The sequence below is a fragment of the Pholcus phalangioides genome, unplaced genomic scaffold (genome assembly GCF_987345545.1).
Source record: "Pholcus phalangioides strain wild (caught in Gottingen) unplaced genomic scaffold, Ppha-v1.0 ptg000020l_1, whole genome shotgun sequence".
NCBI lineage: Eukaryota > Metazoa > Arthropoda > Arachnida > Araneae > Pholcidae > Pholcus > Pholcus phalangioides.
Genome location: NW_028301613.1, coordinates 12985979 through 13010774, shown reverse-complemented (window position 1 = coordinate 13010774; position 24796 = coordinate 12985979). Strand labels below are relative to the sequence as shown.

The following is a 24796-nucleotide window of genomic DNA, read 5'->3' as shown; positions in this document are numbered from 1 at the left end:
ATTGCCAATATCTTTCGAAGAATCCGAAATGTCTTTCGGTGCTTCCGATAAATCGGTAATATTTTTCAGCTCTTCTGATAAATCTGTAATGTCTTTCGGCGCCTCCGATAAATCAGTAATGTATCGCGCCGTTTCCAAGGTTTCGACAGCGTGGTTCGAAACCGATGAAGGAAGCAATGTTTCAGTAATTTTTTCCAGGTTAGCACAATTGGAATTATCTGTATCTGACGTCTTTTTGGTGACGTTTTCAGATCCTCGTTTAAAAAACGATGTTATGGAGCTGCATCCCCGAACGTCAGTTGGCCGTATTTTTTTAATGTAGTAATCACTATTCCTTGAATTTCCACCTGTTGGTGGTCGACCACGCTTCATATTAAATTTTCAAAAATGAAAGCGCAATACAGGAAAAAAAACGTGCACAAAAAATCCAATTCTACAATAAGCATCAACTATGCCGATTTTACGACTAACAAGAGGTTGTGATTCAAAGACCATTTGAGGAGAAGTGCGGGGCTAAAGCGTTTGTATAATGGCATAGGTTGTGCGATAAAATATCAGACGCAGTCAATCCGTGGTCAACCAGCGGGATGTCCTAACAGGAAGCCTAGGAACAAGGAAAGCCCTCTCAAGGTCACGCTCTTTCTCCGGTCGCCTTTTCAAGGTCATATTTTCCGGTATCCAACCGACAACTTCTATAGATAAGATTACTCATCTATGGGGGAGGGGGTGGTGGTGTTAGGCCAACAATGCATGCTTAAAAAAAAAGATCAATGGCTTTCTATTACGACTAGGGTCATAACTGATAAGAATTTTATCACACAGCAGTCTCAAAAGTTCGTTTTTTACGACGTAATTTTCATGAAGGGTTCGTTTTCTGGAATTTTGTGATGGATCCGTTAATTATCCTCCAAATTTTGTGAAACATCCTTTTTTTAGCCCTGGAATTTTGTGAAGGGTTCGTTTTTTAGCCCCGGAATTTTGTGAAGGGTCCGTTTTCCGGACCCAAATTCCGGCTGGACAGACCCCTGATCACACTTTTTCTCCACTATAAGTTATGAACACGACTGATTATAGTGTACATAGAGTAAAATAAGAAAATCTCTGGTACCTCATCTTCCTTTAAATTTTCTCTCATTGAATCAGTTATTTATCTCAGCCTTCGGTTAGTATTTATATTTTTTATAGTGCTTTTCAGTGCTTTATAAAACTTACTTGCTATAATACCCGGTGCTGCTCTGGTTTTCTCTATCTACTGGGTGCATTGATAAAGTGACAAACCATTGTAAAGGAGCAAATATGTCTGAAAGGCATTGTTTGAAAACCACTGTAACCAAAGTAAATATTCCAAAAGTCATTGTTGAGCACACAAATCATTTGTATCAAATGGTTTTTCAGGCATTTGCTCAGCTCTGACAAACTTTTAAAGTAGCCTATCGTTTAAATATGGTCTTGTTTGGTATGTATGCAAAATTTGGTGATGATTGGCCCAAAATTGCAGATTAGTATACAGAAAATCAATTTTACATGCATAATGCTCCAAATTTATCTTTACAACTTTGAAATTCAATAACTCATACAGTATACAAGATATTTACATCCCATTTGATACATATGATTACATATATTTATACCCAATGTTTTTTTTCCCGTATCACTAATACAGTTCGACATGCATACCACTGGTAGCATGAAGGATATAGAGTCTGTACTCAATTTCCTGCCAGGCTTGTTGCAACAAGTCCTCAGTAATCATGCTTACAGTATTGATTATGCATCGTTTTAGTTCAGTAAGGCCAGACACTTTTGTGCAACAGCCACTATGTCAGGACATCATATAATTAATCTAACATACATCACACAGAACATACACATGTGACCCATGAGTTGGAAAGGGATAGCCCTCCAAAAGGTTAATGTTTGGTGAGGGCCCCTGCATGACCGAATCATTTCGCCTTTTTTCTTTTGTGAATAAACAATCGATGGTGGCACAACTTGAAGAGCTGCAACCAAATTTTCTGTTTCAATAGGATGGTGCGCCACCACATAAGTCCACAGAGATGCTGAAACTTCTTGAAGTCTTTCCGGAAAGGTGGCAAATTGGTCCACCTTGAGAAATCCAATGTTTGTTTGCACACATTTTAATAGTACTGCAAAACTTTTTTTAAAAAAAAACTTAAAAAGTTCATCTACATCTGAATGTAGTCAAAAAGTTTAAAAACTTTTGAACTGATTGATAAATAAATTATCTTGTAACATGTTTTTTTATTTGGTGAAACTGAGAACAGATCACCAGCATGAAGTTTCCAAAATATTGTTTCCTATTAGATGTTTCATGAGTATGATGTTTTCACCTCGACATAGAGGGGGAAAAAAACAGTTTCTCTCAACGAGAAGTGGGCCAATCTTCCTTTTTGAGAGCATATTGAACAATATTCAGCAGTGAGAAAGGCAGCGGCATCAGAGCCCGGGGGGTATTTGAGCACACACAGTATTTTGAATCAGAGGGATGGGGGCCAATGCAACCTCAGAGATAATTCATCCTACGTAAAAATTATGACAGACAACCGAGGTCAAAAACACTTCCGACACTACTACAGGAACTATAGACTAGATTCAACCCTGATGCAGGAACAAGCTGTTACTTTGTGAAGTTACCCACAATACAAATCACTTGTGAATCAATTTACAATTCTTACCTTCATTTCACTTTGCTGCTGAGCTGCATTAGATGAAGGAGCATTGGCAATAGAAGAATCCTCAGTTGATTTTGAAACATCGGTTGGCTTCTTTAATGGTTCATCGTCATCATCAGAACTCATTATTCCACCGGAAGACTGCTTGGCTTCTCCATCCAACTTATTAGCATCATTCCCACCAGTCAATTCAGGAGAATCTGCCAGGTTTATCACCTTCGACGACACTTGATTCTAAAAATAAGGAAAATTAATTATGGAACTCTATGAAGATTGCATAGAATATAATTCATGTATACACACTATGTATTTCAAAATCACATGTTAATAATCATTTCTCAAGAATTTTATAGCTGCCAACATTGGAAAATGGGAATCAAGGAAAATTCTGTGAAGATCTAAATTCTGTAGAAAAATGAATATGAAAAGGATTTTTGGAAGATAATGTAGGGATTTTTCATTATTAAAAGTAAAATTTTAGGGATTTTTCCCTTCTGCAAAAATGTGGAATTGCGCAAGTAATCATGATTAGCGACAAGTTGCCAAGCAGTAGGTCAAGTTACTTGTTATAACTACTCAGCTGTGGTGGTCAGGTGGTTATAGTGATGAACTTTATTGCGATGACCAGAGTTGAACCCCCTCCCCCTTGAGGCTGCAGTGGTGGTCGACTGAAGTTGGTTTTATGTGATTCCCAACTTCACGGCATGAATGCGAGCCAATCTCCATGTTAAAAAGTCTAGCTAAAGATGATACAATGGTACAAATATTCAATCATTACTCTTCACTCACAATTTGAAATATACACCCAGTGGCCAAAAATTTAGAAACACCCTGCTACTCACCACTAATATCATGTGGGACCTCCTCTGGCTTTGATAACAGATATTCTTCTAGGCATAGACTCTATAAATTGCTGAAACTGTCGAGGAGGAATTAACCCATGCTAATGAAATGGCAGTTCTTAATTTCCTCAGATTAGAAAGTGGTGTTTTGGAGCTTTTAACAGACCTTTCAACCTTGTCCCACCCGTCCCAGGTCTATCGGGAAAGAACTTGTTATGTGTTCTTTCCCTAGGATTGAATCCTGACAGAACCCTTCATGGTGGTAGACTAGCATCTTAACATGGCACCACTTAGGTGCTTAAATATGAAAAAAACTGGTTTTCTGGTTGGGTTGAGATCGGCTCACTGAGGAAGCAATTGAAACTCTAATGCATGTTCTTCAAACCAATCTGAGATAATTCCAGCCCTGTGGGAGGGTGCATTGTCCTGCTGGAAATAGTCATCATCATAAGGAAACCTTATAACCATAAATGGGTGCACATGGGTCATAACAATATGGAGGTAGGAGCTGGCATCGATGGACATTTCCAATGGAAATAAGGGACCAAGAGTATAACAGGAAAATTCTCCCCAGACAGTGAGTCCTCCACCACCCGTTCAAACAGCTGTCATGCGGCATGATGGATCCATGGCTTCGTGTTGCTTGCGCCACACATGGATCCTGCTATCAAAGTCATGTCGATGAAGGTTGTCTGGTCTGACTCGTCAGACCAGACAACCTCCTTCAATTCATCAAGTGTCCAATTTCGACGTTTCTCTAACCCACAAAAGCTGCTTTCTTTGGTTTTGCACCAAAATCAAAGGGACTCTAGTTACTTGCCAACTATTAAAACTAATTCGTTTTAAAATCCATCTTGTTGAGAATATGGATATGCTTTGTGATGATCCTGATTTGTATTGCGCTGCCATTTGTTGCATTGTAGCTCTTCTGTAGCTGCACACAATGTATGTTAGTCACCTAGCCCCTCTTTCATTCACAAGCAATTTCCCCCACTATTCCGCTGGAAGTTTTTTGGCTTAGCTGTCATTCTTTGAAGAGTTGAGATACGAGAAAAGACAAGAAGATTAGCGGCTTCAGAGATACTGAAATCACAATCATGTTATATTCAAAGTCACTCAAATCTCGTTTTCTCCCTGAACAGGCAAATTGCAATGTTAACTGCTACTTCTGACCAGGAGAAATCTTTTTATCAGCAAATCCAGTTTATTATGTCGATGCACATGCTGTACGAACGAGTCGAAGTTTGAGTGAGGAGTATTCATAATTTTTTGGCCATGAAGTGTAGATGGTAGCATTGAAAGATCAGACACAACACCAGATACGCACCCAGACTGTTAGGTACACACAATTTGTTTTAGACTCTGTCACGAAGCTGTGCTGGAAGAGATCTTTGCAACAGGATAAGTCTGGTGGCAGAGTACTGGCGTTCATTCATGCCCTCCTCTACTTGCCTGGTAGGTTCTATAAGGACTGCAAAAGGAAATCGCAATCTGGATCTAAAATAAAGTACCGATCCATGGAACACATTAAACACACTAGTTTGTGATCCAAGAGTGGTAATCATGTTGTACATCCAGCCCGCAGACTGAAAGGGTTAGTTATGCATGCACCCATGCTTTAGACTGAGACTTTACTACACTTCAAGGAATTGAAAATCAAATATTTGACTATCTATATGATTACGTAAAAACTTATTATTTGTCCCACTTATCGTATAACTTCAGGGTAGTACTGTATACAGATTCTGTGTGCGCAGATTAATGACAAAATATACTACTGACCTAAGAATATAGATGCAAGATAGCACATTCTACATACTACACCATCTTTCAGGAAGACTTACATAATCCTCCAGTACAAATCAATCCAGCTTCTGTTGCCATTCACACACAATGAAATAAGAATTCTAAATTTTTCAATGAATGGGGCATCAACTTACACTTGTTATACAGTGAAACTTTGATATTAATGAGACTGCAGATCAACAAAAAATATTGTTGTAAAGACATTATCGTCATATCAAGAGACAGCAGTTTAACATTGTACTAACAGGCATTTTTTGAAACAATACTTGAAAAAAATATCGTTGTCAAGGGTTTTTATCGTTACATTGATCATCGTTGTGGTGAATTTTCACTGTATACGTATTGAAGTTAATTCATTTAGGAACCTTCGGAAAAGTGTAGTCATTTTCTATATGATTTGCAACTGAGTACAAATAATAATTTTGAAAAGATAAAAAAAGCATGATTAAGGTCTATCTCACCTCTTCAAATGACCCTTCTTCACCCTCTTCTCCATCGTTCCCTTCCTCGTCTGATTTGCGAGCAGGTGAAGATGATTGTGAATTCTTTCTTAAATTTGATTTTTCACCAGCCTGCGGGAAAAATCAAACCAGGATATGAAACAGATTCTTGTGGTTCATACATGGTACCCCCACCAAAGCAGAATGTTTTGCATTGTTCTGCATTAAGCCCTCAGCTGACTGAAAATGTTCTGTGGTAGAAATTCCCATGGTGTGCTTTCTACACAGAAGAGTCATATTCTAAAATTTTTTACTGAGATTGTTCTGCAGTAGTACTGATTGTTCTACAACGTCCGTCACAGTTTTCAGCATATTCTGCTTTGGGACATAATACGAGATCATTTTCTTTGACATTCTCAATGTTGATGTGAAATTCATGTTCAGAATCAACTTCATAACACACAGAAATAAGAAAATTATTAAGCTTATTTCGGTTCGCAATGTTTAAAGTTCTGTGAGTTTTTAACTTCAAGACACTAATATGAGTTGTCACCATTTCAAAAAAAAAAAAAAGTCTCTCCACAAGCAGCAGGTAGACAATCAGTATGATATTTATAAAACATAAAATACGGGCATCTGCCACTTCATTTTGAGATAGATGGCAACATTTTGAAAGCACAACACACATACTACAGAAAAATATTAACATTAAATATAAACAAAAAAATACAACATTAGAGGACACTCATATGCACATAACACTTTGTAGCATGCACCAGTTTAGAAATGCCTTAGAGAAATGTATGAAGTGCATGTGCTGCTTAGTGGTGATACTAACTAATGGTCATTTCAGCCCTGTTTCTATTATACCAACATGTCAGGAAAGACTAACAAGGGTAGATAGCATATTATATTGTGGGGACTTTACCCAGTACTGTAGCCGAGGCCGGAACTCTACTACATAATACATTGCAAAAAGCTATAACCACATCTTTTGGCTATTTCAGTTTCCACTCTTCTTAGCGATTATGCAATTTTTTACTTATCACAATTGTAATTTCTTTTAATTCTAATTTGGGATTTAATCCATACATTGCAATGTTAAATCTTCCAATTGTTTATTTTTCCTCCCTTTTTGCTATTTTTACGAACATAGTAACAGTTTCACCTCACACTGATGTTCCCAAATAAATTATTATTATTGTAGTTATTCCTGTGAAGTTTTTTTTTTAAACAATGGAACAAAAGTTAATTACAACCTGTTAGTACACATTAATACGGAAATTCTGTACCTGAGCTTTGTATACCGATAGTGCTTTGAGATACTCTTTTTTTGCTGCTTCTGCAGTCTTCTTATACACCTATGTTTACAAAAAAATGTTGGAAAATCAAAGAAACCATCAACGTAAGGTAATCATAAGAAAAAACGAACACGTACATCAACATATGTAAACAAAAAAAACTTCATGCATGACACAACTGTTAATAGACTGCCAAGTTGTCTACTTCTGAATTCAGAAAGCAGATGGCATTACTACCTAAACACATAACAAGCATTCCAAAGAAATGACAAACTTCACATAAGGTTCACAACACATACACACACATTCCTACATGCACTCTTTTGTAAGAAATTCAGACTGCCAACCTTCAGAAGGTAAAATCCTGTAACTTTTCTCACGAAAATTTGGCAATTCACTTAAAATCTGGCAAGCTTACCTTTGAATGTTTACAATTTTTTTATGTGGCATAATAAGAATCAAAAGTAGTAATATATAAGGTTATCATATCCCCAATATTCTACAAAACACAGCTGTGTTTTTCATTATCATTCGGTGTCCAACTATTTTAAAGAAGTGTCCAGTTTTTTCAATGATGCTTCCATGAATTTGATATTTGCTGGACATTATTAAGTTAAACATTTTTTGATGAAATCATTATAATTGACCGAGATTTGTAGAAGCCATCTATTTTCCGTCCATTGACAATTTTCAGCAAAATAAATTAAGAATTTTGTATTCTTACGGTTCTTGTCAGTTGTGGCAATGACCCATATTATTTGGTGCATATAGAGATCCAAATTTTTTGTAATTTCTGTTATGAAATGCGGTCAGTTTAATACATAGAGAAAATTCAGTGATTAATTGTAAAATGGCTGGTAGATGATTCAAATATGTATATATGTTTTCAACATGAAAGGAATACCATGTTTGCTTACATTCATAGATTTAGATGGGGCTTTGACTACCTTTCATACAGGCTACCATGCCTGGAGTCTAGGAGGTGTGATGTTGCAACAACTTTTCCATGTAATTGGGATGAGGGTGTTTAAGATCTCAATGGGCCACGTGTTGCAGACCCCAGATTTAGACAAACAGACTCGTCATTAAGGGACATCCAGGACATTAGTTATTTCTCCCATTCGACCACAGAGAGAATAACCAAGGTTTTTTGGCAATTTTGTCTTTTTCTTGCCAAAGTGAAACATTTCTCTGCCAGATTTGGCTTCACAACAGCAATATTTTACTTAAAGCATGTGAATTTTTTTTTTTGGGGGGGGGGGGGGGGGCAATAGATTTCTTCAAGGTAAATTCTTTGGGAATAACGTTTTTCCCAAATGTAGTGGGTTTGTTTGCAATCACAGTTAAAATTCTCGAAATACAAGAATTTTTCAGTAGTTCAGGAAGTGAAGTAAAAATTCAAGAGCCTCCTGAAAGCAACGTCATACTATAGTATTTTTTTCATTTTGAAGGTGAATACAAATTGTGTATTTCACGAAGTTTTGTTTGATTGTTTCTTCTCTCGTGTCAAGCATTGGGGAAAGGCAAAAGAGACAAAATAAACATAAAAAAAACAAAAAGAGAAATGTTTTAATACTCCATGAAAAAATTGCCAAGACGTCAAACAAGTCACATACACAAACACACAATTAACAGAATAGAACTTTGATGGTGAACTAATGATTTAAATTCCACTGTCTATAATATTTCTGGTATTTATGGGTACTTCAGGGCTCGGCCATGCAATATTGAATGAATATAGCGGTTTGCAGGTTCCCCGTTTCCATGTCAACTATAGGAGGAAATGTCAAAGGAAAATAATGATCGGAAAATAAATAGGCCTATTATCAGCAATGGAACTCGAGTCTGGACTGCCGCCAGATCAACCTGGTCATGGTACATAATCTATGTATTATACATCTATATTGTACATAAGGGCACACAAGAATCTATTAAGAGGATGGCACAGATCTCTCGAACTGCTAAATCCTAGTATCCAATTTGGGATTCTGTCCATTGTGCTCTTACAGTCTCTATTGAAAGGATTTGCAACGTCTGGTTTATTATTTTTCTTGTACTCCCTAATGGGTGGGCTGGGTGCATCATAAAGATTTCGCAGCTGCTAAATATTAACACCTTCCTAGACAGAAAAACTGTCTGTCAAATTCCCAGGAAGGCTCTTAAAATATTACAGAAAATTGGCATAATTATTGATCATGAGTGATCAGAACATCACAAAATGGGAATTCATATGCCAGGTGCTGCATAGGTTCATATGCTATATGCCAGGGATGGCATTTATCTGTCATTCAAGTAATCAAATGTTTATGGAAGAAAATTAGACTTGAAAATTTTTTCTTTAAACTCACATTTTTTGCATCTGGTTCTAATCCATCCCACATTGACGCAACTATTTTAGACACTTCTCCAAAACTTGCATTTGGATTTTGACCTTTGATCGCTGCTTGAGTGTCTCGGAAGAACAAGGCATAGGCAGATATGGGCCTGAAAACAGATGAGTTTGTGTTAATATTAACAAAAAATGTGTTTCCCATATTTGTAAAAGATGAGATTTATGTACTAAAGGTTAATTTCAGAAATTAATTTCACAAAATCCACCGCAAGCAATGTCTAATTGAAGCACTTATTTCAGAAACCACGTAGGTGCAGAAATTTGAATTTTGAGATATTCAAGGAAAAACCTCCTAACTTAACTAAAACATTTTTTTATGGAAAAATTCCTGAACATAAAGGGCCGCTTCATACATAAAATGAAAATGTGACATACAGTCTATTCCAGATAACTGGAACTCCTATAGCTATTTATTTAAATCAAAGTTTTCACTCTCAGCCCCAGAATTTTTTCTTTAGTTTAGTGTTAAAATTTTTCCTTAACTGGAAGTTTTCTTCCTTTTAGTCGAAGTATTTGGGAATGGAAGAAATTTAAAAAATTGCAGTTAGTAATAGAATTGGGCAACTAGCTATGTTAGTCAGTTCTTTGTGCTATTCGTAAGATGTGCGATACAAAATATATACAGTTAAGTGTTTAATATCACTGTTTCTTTGTTTCATATCGCTCCCATGGCACTGGTATAATATTTTTCCATGAATGATCGGTTATTCGAAAAATCAGTCATCCGAACACATCCACTCCCCAATTGTTTTGGATAATTGATTCTCTACTGTACAAATTATGGCACAACACCCGATTCTCTAGCTGCTGAATGTGGAGAATGAGAATTAGGGAGATTTTTGCGTGGAATCCAAATTCGGTTGAAAAATATAAAAGGGATTTTCGGAAAACTATGTGGAGATTTTTCACTATCAAAAGTAAAACTGTAGGGATTTTCCCTCTTAGTAAAAACCGTGACATAGTGCAAGCCATCCCCGATAAGCACCAAGTCGCCAATCATCACCAATCAGTAAGTTGAACAACCTGTCACTACAATTTGCAAATGAAATCACGGCAACAAAAAAGTGGCATTAGACCAAAAAACGGGACATGGTCAACGCACATAAAAGTCATCTGACCAATTTCAGATGTCAAAAGGTCGAATCAACACACACACACACTGGATGTTTGGCAAGTTTTGCCTTTTCTTCTTGAAAATAATTTTTTTGATTTGATACAACGATGACAATTCATCACATTATACTTATGAAATAATTTTAGAGATTAAAAAAGAAAGCAACAGCCTTCTTTTCCGAGTAAATTTTTTGGATATAATTATTCCCTCTTCCCAAAAGTAAGGTTTTTTTCATATAATCACAGACAAAATACAAATTTTTCAGAAGTCCAGGAGATGGAGTAGAAATTCTGAAAACTTTGGCAGCTACATCATCTTGTTTTTCATATGGAAAATAAAACTGACTGTTCTGATTAATTTCAATATCAGGGTTATTTACAAGGTTTTTAAAAATAATAATAATAACGTCTCTACGAAAAAAATTATAGGAAATTCAGAGGTAATATTTTCAATAACACATCATTGTTCAAATTCGTACAACCTCGCTAACTGAGAAGTTTGCTTCATAATCAGATTTCGTATGCAAAAAAACCACGAAATTTTCAAGAGAATTAATTCATTCACGGCTTCATATCATTTTTTAAAATTTAAATAAAATCAAAAACTTGCAAAGAAAATAACAATGCAAGATCAATTCAATGTTTAAAAAAAAGGGGGTAAAAAATTGTGCACATGTTACTGCAAAGCCCCAAGTTGGTCCCTTTGCTAACTGGCCAGCCCAGTTGTTGCCGGCCAATATCTGAAATTTGGGCTTTTGCCGGCCCCTATACACGTGGTTCATACTCTTTGAAAGTAAAAATTCAAGGACTATTCAAGCACTTTCCCAGGCAAAACTTCAAAATTCAAGGACATTCATATCGCGGTAGATAAAGATCGTGATTTTTAAAAGAAAAATGAAATTACTTAGATTTTTTCAATTTATGTTCAACATTTATTCATTTTTAATTTCAAGTTTGAAATGTTAATTTATTAGAGATATAATTCTTAAAAACAATTATAATTCTCATTTCAACTAGTGGACAATGTTAAGGCCTTACTTTTAAGAAAAAAACCATTATAGTTTGCAAGAATGCAAGTAATCATATTGTGTCAGATAATGTCGCACAAGTCCTTGAAATGATCAGAGGATAAAGCAATTTTTCAGGACGTCAGATTTATTCACAGAAAACAGCTATTGACAATTACTCACAATCTCGCATTAAGGATAAAAGTTCCAACAACTCTGACTACTACACGTATGATTTTTATAGACACAATGAAAATTCTAGAATTCTCGCATAGTTCTAGTTTTGTGGCACCACCGTCTCTCTCTCTGGAGGTCATACAAGACGTTCCAGATCAATATAGAAGATTCGAGTGTTTAGCTTTACATTTCCAGTTTGGCAACAGGAGATTACTGTCCTGAGGGGTTCTCCAAAAATTGTGCTACTGATATTTTTCATAACAATTATTTCAAGGGTGACTATATGACCTGTATTTCCCAAGACATTCCCATATTTTCGTGTGATTTTGGTCATCCTAACTTTTCACAAAAATGTCCTATTATTCTCCACATATTTTCAACAAAGCCTATTGAAATTTTATTCTTTACTGAAATTAAGTACTAAAATTATTTCCCCAATCCAATGAATTATATCAATATATTATATTAATAAAATATGACATATATAATTATGACTTCAAACATTGTCATGTTAACGTTTTTCACACTACAGAATTCATTTAAATCTACTGCTTCAATGCAATGGTGCTTCATTTTGTGGCAATTTTAACAATAATTGGCAACTTACCTTTAGCATAATTTTTGTTGACAATTGGCAATTTTCCTGTATTTTTATCTAGAAAATATGTTGGCCCATATGCAACTGACATTTATTAATTTGATAGTTTAAAATATTTCAAAGCAATATCTTAAGCGAAGCGTTTTACTGCTAGATTTTAGGCAACATCTTTTTTAAGCATGGAAATACCTCAGGTATGGGTGACCATATGTCCTGTTTTGAATATTGTCTCTTAATCATTCTATGATTGTTACTGTATCCATTTTTGCCGCAGTGGAATACGGGTTAGGGGGGGGGGGATTTAGTTGAGGGAGTGGGGGACAAAACAATTTTCAAGACTTGAAAATGAACTTTTTTTAAGGACTTCCAAGGGCTGTACGAACCTGGTTACCATACATATATGGATCACTAAGATATCAATATTCAGATTCTTTTTTTAATCATTAGGGTTGCCATTGCTAACGATAATAATTATGGTTAGCTATGGCTATAAATAGCCATAATTATCACAAAAATATGCCAACACAGTGATGACCACAAAATCATATAAATCGGTATGGGGATCAATATACAGAGAAAGCCCGAATTTTGGACATTGGCCGGGTCAACTGGGCTGGCCACTTCGCAAAGTGGCAGACTATTGCACTTTGGCCGTAGCATATACATCAGCAAGTGAAACTGAATCGTACTGGCTGTTGCAAAAAACAAAGTTAACACACAGAACTTCAGTTTCATAATTTGCAAAACCTTACTTTTGAGGCTCATTGGGATCTTTCTTTTTTTTCTTCTTCTTTTGCTTGGTCTTCCTTACAGTTCTGGGAGTTGCTTCACCCAGTTCTGGTGAAGGTCCTCTCATCCCGCTAATCAGCTGTAACAGAGGATGGCAAGATATTATGTGTATTAAAAAATGGGTATGTGGGAGCTGAGAAATAATAACTTTGAATGACTCAGGCAATAAGACTAAAGATCAATTCACAAACACACACACATTAGTCTCGACCAGTCTCAGACTACCAGAGATCTCAATTCAAATAAATATTCTCTTCTCACTACTAGGCATTCACACTTGTTATGTGGTGCAGTTCAGAATCTGATTTCAATGTTTAAAAAGAGTCAAGATGAACCTCTCAGTACGGAGAATGGCTGTGACTAGATGAAGAAAAATATACAGGGTGGGCAAATATCCTGAACACATTCGAAAAATTAAAAAAAAAAAATTAACCAATCGACAAAAATAAAAAAAAGTGTGGTTTGCACTGAAATACTTATCATTATCTCGGTTTTTTGGGATAAATTTTAGAAAAATAGTTCAATATTTCCACTCACAGATGGTGATGTATCATGAAAAATGAATCGACATTGCCAGGGGCGTCGACATAAAGAAAACATTCAAAGTTGGCAGTCGTCCTGTGAGGAGGAGTGCACTGCAATGCATATTTATGAATTATTCTCCTCCCCAAGTTCTGGTGCCCATGAACATAACAAATAAAATGTGACACCAACAGTGCATAATTGATGTTAAATTCAATTAAATTCAAATTTATAAATAATAATAAATTTAAATTCAAATTTGCATTAAATAAAACTACCACATTTCAGTATGAGCACCCATTTAGATGAAGCTCAAGCTAGAAAGAGTGCTCATACTGGAATACTGTAGTTTTATACAACACAAATCGCAATACACATTAATCGTCCACCGTTTGTGTCACATTGTAAGTGCTATGTCGAGTTTCACATCCATGCAGCGCCATCTGAGAATGAATTTTTTAAACTTTTTTCATTATTCATCATTAAAAAAAAAAAATCTTGACGTCTTGATAGGGTGAAAGCAGCACTTTTTTATATCAATTCACTTGACTTTTTTTACATTAATTTGGAAAATGTGTCCAGGACTTTCACCCACCCCGTATATTGCAATTTGTTCGAAAAAAACACTTATTTTTAATCAAAGCACTGTTTAAAGACAAATAATCGAAGAGAATCAACTACTATATAACTCCTGGGTGCACTTGTCAAAGGTAAAAACTATGATGATGTAATTCACAATCTCAATTTTCTATAACCACAATCTCAATTTTCTATAACCACAATCTCAATTTTCTATAACCACAATCTCAATTTTCTATAACCACAATCTCAATTTTCTATAACAACAAAATATCCATCGCTTTCCTTGTATTGGCGATAAAATTTCTGGTGCCTTCTGGTGACTTTATTTTCAAAGAAATGCCTGCACCAACTGTAGGGCTGCCAAGTGGACAGCCAAATACAAACTATCCAGTTAGATATCCGTGACGACGGCCAAGTGCGATTCAATATCAGGAAAGTAATGGGGGGTTCATTGTTGTTTAAGTTTGAGATTGTCAGGTATATCATCTTAACCTTTTGATAACGGAACCCAGGAGTGCCATAAGTTTCTTTTGATTATCTCTCTTTGAATGTTTTTTTTAAAATTGAGAATTTATTGGGTTGTGACTGATGTGTGCGTGAGTGAATAGATCTTATACAAATTAGACAGTCAAAATTTGATAATGGAAATTTTTCACACATGAATAACACACACTTGTATTTGAGGGGAAAAAAGGAGAAATATAAGAAAAATGAAAAAGCAAACTCACCTCAGCTAATGGTACATCATCCGAAGATTCGTCCTCACTCGACATAATTACTGCCGTTAGGAAAACCTAGGATTGAAAAAGACAAACTCTTAATGAAACAGTACATTGTGACCTAAAACTATTTTAACATCTTGAAAACGACTCAAATCTTTCAGCCCCCCCCTTTTTATATCCAAGGGAATCCAAAGCAGCGATCATAAAAGATGACCAAACTGAAGCTGTAAATCTGTGTATTTCTAGAAGAAAGTTTTTTTTCATGCGCCGTGCAAATTGAATAAGGCTGTTTCACGTTGGCATAACTTTATGAGGATGTGTATTTGTGTTTTGTCTAGCATGGCAAGGGACACGCTATTCTGTCGGTTTCATATCCCTGTTAAAATGATGCTAACTTTTTTTTCTAATAAATTTCTTAGAAGATTAATCGGAACAGCTTTGGTATAAGGAACACGCCAACTTGGCGACTTATTTCAACGATAAGTCACCAGCGTCGACGCACTGTGTTCTGCGTTTTGGTTGTTCTGCTGGGTTGTCATTGTTCCAGAATGTTCGTTCTTTCTGTTAAAAAAAGTGACACTGGTTATTGTTTTTCTGTGTTCCTAGTGCGTCTTTTGAAATTTTCAAACAGGTTCTCTTCTCCCTTTCCATATTCTTTCTTCTAAATGACGTCACCTTATAGCAGCAGCATTTTGAATGATTTGAAAAACCGTTGGGAGATTATATATACAAAAGGAAGAGAAAATGATCTAATATAATGTGGGGCTTAGATTAATTAATTATTGTATATCTCTCAGGTTGTACGTTTAATATTTTCCAATATTTATTCTTTTCTGCATACAGGATGCCCCTTGTATCCTTTTTATTTATTTAAAAGAATCTGGATTCTCGGAAAGAGAGTTCGAGTTTTAATTTATAATACATAGAATATATTTATTTATACAACATGCAGGACCATTGTTTATTGAAGAGTGGATACCTTATGTTGTTTTGATGTTTAGTCTTAGATAATGATATTTTTATTATAATTATGCTTGTTGGTTTTAGAATTTTTATGCTTGCTTAAGCGTCAATAGCGTCCCACAGCCTGATATCATGTTTGTTAACAGACCCAGAAATTATATTTATAATCCAGATCTTATTTATGTTTCCATTTTTCTTGTGTTTCATGATATTTTTCATATTGTTTTCTATGCTGGCGAGTTTTTTTCCCGGCACCCGTAATGTGTCTAACGGCCTTGGCAACTTTTGATGGGGTCGTCAGACATGTTTGGTGCCGGAAAAAAAAGTTGCCGAAAACTGCCAAGCTGCCCCTTATACCGAAGCTGTTTCTATTAGGTTACTCACTCACCCAATCATTCAGTCACAGTCACTCACATATTTACTCACTTGCCCAATAACTGTTACTCACTCGCTAATGACGAACTGTCGGGTAGAGTGCAGAGACCGGTCCCCCTTATATCGCCAAGTACAAAACTTCGCCAAGCGTACCATAGCGGATCCACGTCAGTAGACACAGGCGGCTAAACGGTTCTTCAACCACGGTTTGCTTACAGCTGACCATATAAAAATGCGGGACATGCGTTTAAGCAAATACGGGACAAAAAAATTATTTAATAGCAAATACACGGCTAAATGATTCTGTACTCATTCATTTGGGTAGGGGGGGGGCGTTAAAGTATTTAATAGCAAATACACGGAACAAAAAAAATAGTCCCGTATTTCTGCGCTAAATGATTCTGTACTCATTCATTTGGGTAGGGGGGGGGGCGTTAAAGTATTTAATAGCAAATACACGGAACAAAAAAAATAGTCCCGTATTTCTGCGCTAAATGATTCTGTACTCATTCATTTGGGTAGGGGGGGGCGTTAAAGTATTTAATAGCAAATACACGGAACAAAAAAAATAGTCCCGTATTTCTGCGCTAAATGATTCTGTACTCATTCATTTGGGTAGGGGGGGGCGTTAAAGTATTTAATAGCAAATACACGGAACAAAAAAAATAGTCCCGTATTTCTGCGCTAAATGATTCTGTACTCATTCATTTGGGTAGGGGGGGGGCGTTAAAGTATTTAATAGCAAATACACGGAACAAAAAAAAATAGTCCCGTATTTCTGCGCTAAATGATTCTGTACTCATTCATTTGGGTAGGGGGGGGGGCGTTAAAGTATTTAATAGCAAATACACGGAACAAAAAAAATAGTCCCGTATTTCTGCGCTAAATGATTCTGTACTCATTCATTTGGGTAGGGGGGGGCGTTAAAGTATTTAATAGCAAATACACGGAACAAAAAAAATAGTCCCGTATTTCTGCGCTAAATGATTCTGTACTCATTCATTTGGGTAGGGGGGGGCGTTAAAGTATTTAATAGCAAATACACGGAACAAAAAAAATAGTCCCGTATTTCTGCGCTAAATGATTCTGTACTCATTCATTTGGGTAGGGGGGGGGCGTTAAAGTATTTAATAGCAAATACACGGAACAAAAAAAATAGTCCCGTATTTCTGCGCTAAATGATTCTGTACTCATTCATTTGGGTAGGGGGGGGCGTTAAAGTATTTAATAGCAAATACACGGAACAAAAAAAATAGTCCCGTATTTCTGCGCTAAATGATTCTGTACTCATTCATTTGGGTAGGGGGGGGGGCGTTAAAGTATTTAATAGCAAATACACGGAACAAAAAAAATAGTCCCGTATTTCTGCGCTAAATGATTCTGTACTCATTCATTTGGGTAGGGGGGGGGGCGTTAAAGTATTTAATAGCAAATACACGGAACAAAAAAAATAGTCCCGTATTTCTGCGCTAAATGATTCTGTACTCATTCATTTGGGTAGGGGGGGGCGTACGTCAGCAAAACTGAGACAACCCCCCCCCCTCCTCACCCATGAAATATACCTCTGAATATAATCTTATATTGTCTGTTAATGTTAATTCACTTGTATTGTAAGAAGAAATTTTTACTAATTGCTGACTGGAGCCGTATGAGTGTCATGCACATGAAGTTACATACAATGGGCTAATTAAAAGTCTGATTTCATTCTTCTTAGTGGAGAGTTGTTAATTTAGAGTTGAAAAAAATATCAAAAATCGATTGACAGTTGCAGTGGTGTCAGAGACAGAGATACTGTTGGTGGGCAGGGTACTTTATGGAATGGGTATGAGCACCCAGAGAAATGATTCAGAAATCAATCAAAATTTCCTACTTCAAGATCAAGACAAGAACCCACAAGTTCCAAAACTTCCAGCATCCTTGGCCAGTCAAAGGTGCCGACATGAAGGAAACATTGATGAGGGGGGGGGCGAAAATCGCCATTCATTCCGTTTATAAGGGACCCAAACCCGTAATCAGGAAGCGAAATGGTGCATTACATTGTATACTCATGAGTTATTGGAGTGGGGGGGGGGGGGGGGCGGCTCAAATGGTATCAGCCCCTAGTTTCTGTCGCCTATGGTCGGAGTGTTTGAATATTATTTCAATGTGATAATACAAAGTGATTTGAAATGTGCATCGCATTGTAAAAATATAATTTGAAAATAAGACTTTTCGCAGCTGTTACACATAAAACTTACATTGTCTTAAAAATTTCCTTAAAGATATATTCTCTGCATGGATGCATTTAATAGTGAATTACGGAAATCGTGCTGGGACGGCCACATTGATCGCAATTTATTATCTCGATGTGCACCCCCCAACGCCCCTCGCTGCAAGAAATGGAAATCCCTACAGAAAGCGGGAAGCGCGGCCTATACAAAGGAAACTAAGTTTTCAAAATTTATTTGATCCCAATTTATTATTTGGGTGAGCTCCCCAACGCCCCTCACTGCAAGGAATGGAAATCCCGACAGAAATGCGGCTTATATGGTGAAAATTAAATTTTATAAATTTATTGGATCCCAATTTAGTATCTTGATGTACGTTCCAATGTCCAAAAAAAATTTGTTCCATTTTCTACGCCTAAAGCAACTACCCTATTTATAAGATCACAACAAACATATGAATTATAAAGCAATTCAAATTTTTCGCGGCAAATTGACGATACAGTGACGGCAAATTTGTACCACGACGAGTTTGTAGCACGACGAATTGACGCTGCGACAAATTGAATGCGACGAATTGTCCTGCGACAAGTTGAACTTGACAAATTGACCTAGACCCGGGGATTTCATACATGGCCGTCTCACGTAATAGGTCCCTGAACAAATATGAGGTTCTGGGTTAGTTCCTGCTTGGCCGGAAGTAACTTACGATCTGATGTGATGATTTCTAATGTAAGTTTATATGTACAGTTGCATAGGCGTAAACTTGTATCCGGCCCATGGGCCCGAACAACAACTAAATTATAATATTGATTAAAAAAAAGGAAACAAAAATTAAGGATACTTTTTCAAAGGTTCAGGAGCCTCTCGACTAGAACCAAGAACCTCGACTCCTCAAGAACTTCAAAAGATTATGTTGATTTTGTAGTTAATTTTTTATTGTATATTATGATCTCTTATATTATGATTTCCGAAAGACTGAAGATAAATGTACTTTTTTTGGTTAACCCTTTTTTTTTTCATGATTCCGATTGCGCTATTCAAAAAATGTTGCACTGCAAAGAATTATTGACTTTCGAAGTTGACCACAGACACAACGTGGCGCCAGAAATTCTGACACTTGTCTTAGTGCGGTGGGGCTTAATCCCTTTGGGAGTGTTCCCGTAAAGAAAGGGGAGAGGCCCTGGCCCATCCTTGTTATGCCCATCCTTGTTATGCCCATCCAACAAAGACAGTGAGGTTTAAGGAAAAACGGAGATATACGTTCAGAGCAGGCCTTTTTTTAACATGTTAACTGAGGGGGGGAGGGATTTTGCCCCGCTAGCCTTTCCATTTCCCCCACCAGTTAAGATAAAAAAAATGACCACTTGTGGGGCAAAGCCCGTTTCTTGTTTTCCTGCAGTAGCTTCAGCTTCAAACGAAGAAGGGAGTGAAAGAAAAAACTAGCACTAAAAAGATTCCGCCATTTGTGAGATCGATGTTTTCCTTTTTTTCAAAAAGGAAATAGCTACGTTCAACTGGAAAGATAAGTTTTCCAGGGACTGACTTCTCTGGAATAGGTCTTTTGCTCTCATAAAAAGACAAAGAACAGATGGGGGCTGGCGTTGGCCAAGGATATGACCATTCACTGATTGTTTTGTTGACGCGCATTAAAGTGAAACGATTTAGTTATATAACCCTGGGAGTAGAAAGGACCTAAAGTTACCGGGTTGTCATCAGATGCCGGGGTTAAAAAATTCTATTTTAGAGCAATATAGATAGATAAAGATCAGTGTTGTAGCGCAAAACCATTCAGATTCAGACATTACGTGGTCCCCAGATCAGAAGAGAGGGGAAATGAAGAGAAGAAAATAAATACAGTGGGGAGAGAACCCCGTTTATACGACTTTCGAGAGACGGAATCACACATACACGGCAGTTCTTTAACCCAGTGGTTCTCAACCGGGGGCCCTAGGATATTCCAGAGGGGGCCACTGATGAAAATCTTGCAAAAGGGGAGCCACGGCTACTGATACGGGGGCCACGAAGAAATTTGTGACATTAAATTTTTTTAGTCACTCTGACTAAAAAAATTGAATTTCAAACAAAATGTGCATAGAATATCTCTTTCGTAATTTTTCCCTATTCGAGTAACATTAACATGAGGAAGAAGGAAATAAAAAAAGTGGTTCATGTAATCTCGGTGGTTTTACGACTTGGGGGTGACAGTAGGCCCTGACACATTGTAAGGGGCGGCAGCGTAGACTTTACTTAAGACAACAAAAATGTCCGATTTTTTTTGGGGGAAATGCAGTCAAACCCAAAGCGTATTAAAGACCCTTTATTAATACACTTTGGTCAAACCCCATTAGACCGGAACTCCAAGAGACCCGAGAAATCACTTCGTAATAACGAAATTTCGTTACAAAGGAATTCCAGATTTTTATATTGTTCCTACCTATCCGAGGTATTAGAAAAGTTTTCGTTAAAACGATATTTTTCCCGTTGTAATGGTATTTTTGGAATCGAAACTTCTTAATTGTAATCACCCTATATATAGCTGATTATTTTTCATAAATTTGTTACTAGTATAGAGTAGAACCTTGATTAACTGGGCTTAACCATGAAAGTATAAAAAAAAATGTTGAACAGTAAGCATGGGTGATATACAGTATGAGATGTGCTACTTCATATGAGAAAGAAAATTCAAATATCTGTGAGGTAATGTAACAGATGTATGATACAATCCTTATTAATGAATTCGGTAAAGATCGAGCATCAGAATTTAGACAAAGGTTAATGTGTTAAATGTGGTAAGAATGAGAAATTTCGGCTTCTGTATAACTTTAAATAACTCAGATACTTAATGGGGAAAAAAAAATATATCTATATATATTCTGGCCACTGTTATGAGACTTTTTGAAAAAAACCACTTATACCATCTTATGCCATTTAAAGATATACCATCGAAATGTTCCCAAAGAATATAAAATGTGGTAAAAATGAAAAATTTTCGCTAATAATGAACCAATATGATATTTCTCAAGAAAAATATTATATTTAGGCCACTTTTATTTCATTTTTGGAAAAAAACCACTTGGTTAAAACCAAGGTTTAAACCAGACAACCCTGGCATTGGGCATTGTAATTCACACATTTTGCACGTCGCTTTTTCAAGTGGTCTCGGAAAAGCATTACCCTTTGCAAAAACTTTGTTATGTGCCGTGTGCATTGTCGAAGAGAGTCGATACACTGGACATGTTGCAAAGGTTTTGTTATTACCATTCACAGGCACACTCACATTCACAATTACAGATATGTGTATTTTTTTTCCCTCCAGATTTTTTTATATACTAATTCTTTTCTTTTTAAGAAATATAAAAGTGTTCATTCACTGGGACATGTAAAACCAAATATTTTTTGGCGTTATCACCTCATAATGATAACTTTCAACCAACTTTCAGTTTGGGAATATTCTCAGAATAATCTGTGTTGGTCATGGTAAGAGGTTTTAGAAGTTTGGTTACGAAGAATGTAGAAGCCTTAACATTATAACCTTAAGATACTATTCCACAATCGGATAACTCCCACTTTAAATTTATTTGCAGTTTATTTCGAAGATTTGAAAAGGCTTGAAAGAGAAATGTGAATTCTTAATCAGGTACGCACAGACAGTAACAAACATACATTTGCTTCGGGAGGCATAATGTCTATCACAAATCATATTTTTAACCCACTTGCAAGTTTGTGGTGTTCGGTCAGAACATAACTCCAAAATTACATTTTTGAGATATAAGCATTTTCATTGTCATTTAAAAGTCAGGAATGAATGCACACACAAGTGCAAATGATAATATCATTCGTCAGCATGTTGTTTAGAAATTTTTTGGACATATCATGTTTTGCCCAACAGAATTATATATATCTCACTAGGTTTCATGAATGTGCTAATTAATGTTCACGATTTTTTTTTTCAGGATGATCTTCATTTGAAACTTGGTGTAAGTTCAATAGAGACTTTTGTGATAGTGCTGTCAAAAACCTACAGAATTAAAAGCCAGCTGAAGTTGGTTTTCTGCGGTTTCCCAGCTTCAAGACGCGAATGCGAGCTGGTCTTTCATTTGAAAAAGTCTCTCCGCAGAGAGCGATTACAACATATTAATATTAACAAAATCAATTATGTATAGTAATTAAATATTACAAGACATACAGAAAACTGGATGTTGTCATAAATTAAATATTAATTATTATAATCGAGTTATAACAATTCAATTAAACAACCGCTGTATCTCCTGATTGTTGTATATTATACACTTGCTATGGTTTTACTTTAAAAATAAAGTTTCGTTTAATCAAAGATATACTGGTTCAATCATCTGTGTGTTTGTTCTTTCTGTAATATTATGATTCTCATTTTTAGAGGATATTTCGTTAACAGGTTTTGAACATTTCAGGGAGAAATAATTGAATGTTTTAATAGTTAAAACTAGTAATGAATTAATTAAATCATGAAATTAAATAATAAAATAATAATGAATTAATTAAATGATGAAATTAAATAATGAAACAGTAATGAAATAATTAAATTAAATAATGAAATGTTTTTCCACCGTAAAATTTATTTATCTTCGGGGGGGGGGGAATGTTATCTCAGTTTTGCTGACGTAATACTTTAACGGCCCCTTACCCAAATAAATGAGTACAGAATCAATCATTTAGCGCAAAACAAAAATATGGGATATTTTTTTTTAATACTTTAACGGCCCCTTACCCAAACAAATGAGTACAGAATCAATCATTTCACATTCACAAAAATATGGGATAACTTTTTTTAATACTTTAACGGCCCCTTACCCAAATAAATGAGTACAGAATCATTTAGCGCAAAAATACGGGATAATTGTTTTTTGTCCCGTATTTGATAAATATTTATATGTCCCGCATTTTCTTTGAGTAAATATGGTCAGATTATTTATTAGGGAACCGTGGTTGCAGAACCGTTTGACCGCGTGTGCCTAATGAAGTCACTCCGCCGCATTTGGCGACGAATTAAGGGGGACCGGACACTGCACTTCTACCCGAACTGTCATCGATGAATTGTTTATAGCGAATTTTCCCTGCAATGAATTTCCTATATACCTGTTAAATCGGGGCCCAACTAATGTGTAAATTACTATATGTATTAAAAATATATACATTTTTCATCTCAAAGAAACAACAACTGTTATTTACTTTTCAAGTTTTCGATAAACCCATCACACACTGTGCAAATGCAGAGAATATTGACAAATAAACGCGGCATATGATGCATCGGACCAGGACCGTCTTAAGAGCATCATGAGGCCCCTGGGCCAAGAGCTTTTTCCGAGGCCCTACCAGCCAAATTCTCGAAATTTTCAAACAGATCTCATTTTTGTGAGGCCCTCTTCTCTTGAGGCCAGGGTGGGCCCATGTCTTAAGACGGCACAACATCGGACTCCTCCAGAAGCAGTCAGCAAATCACACTCGACATAAAACGCTGGGGAAGGACGCTCTGTAGGGGAAAACAGCCATACCTGCTACAGTGAATGGGCGACTTGTCGCCGGTCGATTCACGTTGCACGCGGCGCAAAACACCTGCTCCTAGAAAAAACAGGGCTTCATCACCGACAACGGAATGATGCGTTTGTACTTTGTACAGTGCAAAAACTTGTTCCCTTGTTATTGCACGATAGTAGCGTGGGACGAGTAGCCTCAGTAAAGAGCCCGATGCATGGTTTGGGGAGCAGTGAAACAAGTGGTACCGACATCAATCAATAGTCAATCAGTACATAAGCGTCAATTCAAAGTATGACAACGCAATTATTAACGTTATTCGTTTCTAAAAAAACAGAAAGACTTACCTCTAAATGTCGTCTGTTATGAAAAAAAAAATACTTGGATTTAATTCCTTACCTAAACAAAGATATCAACAGCGAGGTTCCTGCGAAGGAGAAGTGTACCATCGAACCGTCGATACACACGCTTGATCTCACAATCTCTCACCTGAAAAATTATTCGAATACTTTTGAATTTAAATTTTGTAATATAAAAACTTTATTTACTAAGTTTTACATTTTTCAGAGTAAAATAATTGATGAAAATTGAATTTTTAGTTTGAAGTAATCGAATTTTTTAAAATCAATTTAAATGTGAATCACAATGACCATATGACTTGTAATGTACGGGATGGATTATTTTTTTAAGTTCAGCTATTTTGGTAGTTAATGATTTGATCAAAAAATTTTAAGTAGATGAGTGGAAGTACTTTTG

General features: G+C 36.2%; 1 protein-coding gene and 1 long non-coding RNA gene across 6 annotated transcripts in view; one reads left to right on the top strand and one right to left on the bottom strand.

Moving 5' to 3' along the window:
- Positions 1–24519, bottom strand: part of LOC149071011 (TOX high mobility group box family member 4-B-like) — a 29226-nt gene extending 4707 nt beyond the window's left edge. The window contains exons 1-7 of one of the 5 annotated variants that reach the window (XM_089248550.1): positions 24440–24519; positions 14991–15056; positions 13122–13237; positions 9431–9566; positions 7074–7142; positions 5803–5913; positions 2697–2927 (exon numbers count right to left, since the gene is read on the bottom strand). In XM_089248550.1, coding sequence (XP_089104676.1) covers positions 2697–2927; positions 5803–5913; positions 7074–7142; positions 9431–9566; positions 13122–13237; positions 14991–15035 — 708 coding nt within the window. In that variant the 5' untranslated portion in view covers positions 15036–15056; positions 24440–24519. Of the gene's footprint in view, positions 1–2696; positions 2928–5802; positions 5914–7073; positions 7143–9430; positions 9567–13121; positions 13238–14990; positions 15057–16335; positions 16650–24387 lie in introns of those variants that run through there. The other 4 variants (XM_089248549.1, XM_089248551.1, XM_089248554.1 and 1 more) reach the window with 4 other exon arrangements.
- LOC149071012 (uncharacterized) lies at positions 21043–22864 on the top strand. The gene is made up of 2 exons (XR_016194995.1): positions 21043–22166; positions 22483–22864. It is a non-coding gene; the product is annotated as an uncharacterized LOC149071012 (long non-coding RNA).
- Positions 24520–24796: the final 277 nt, after the last annotated feature.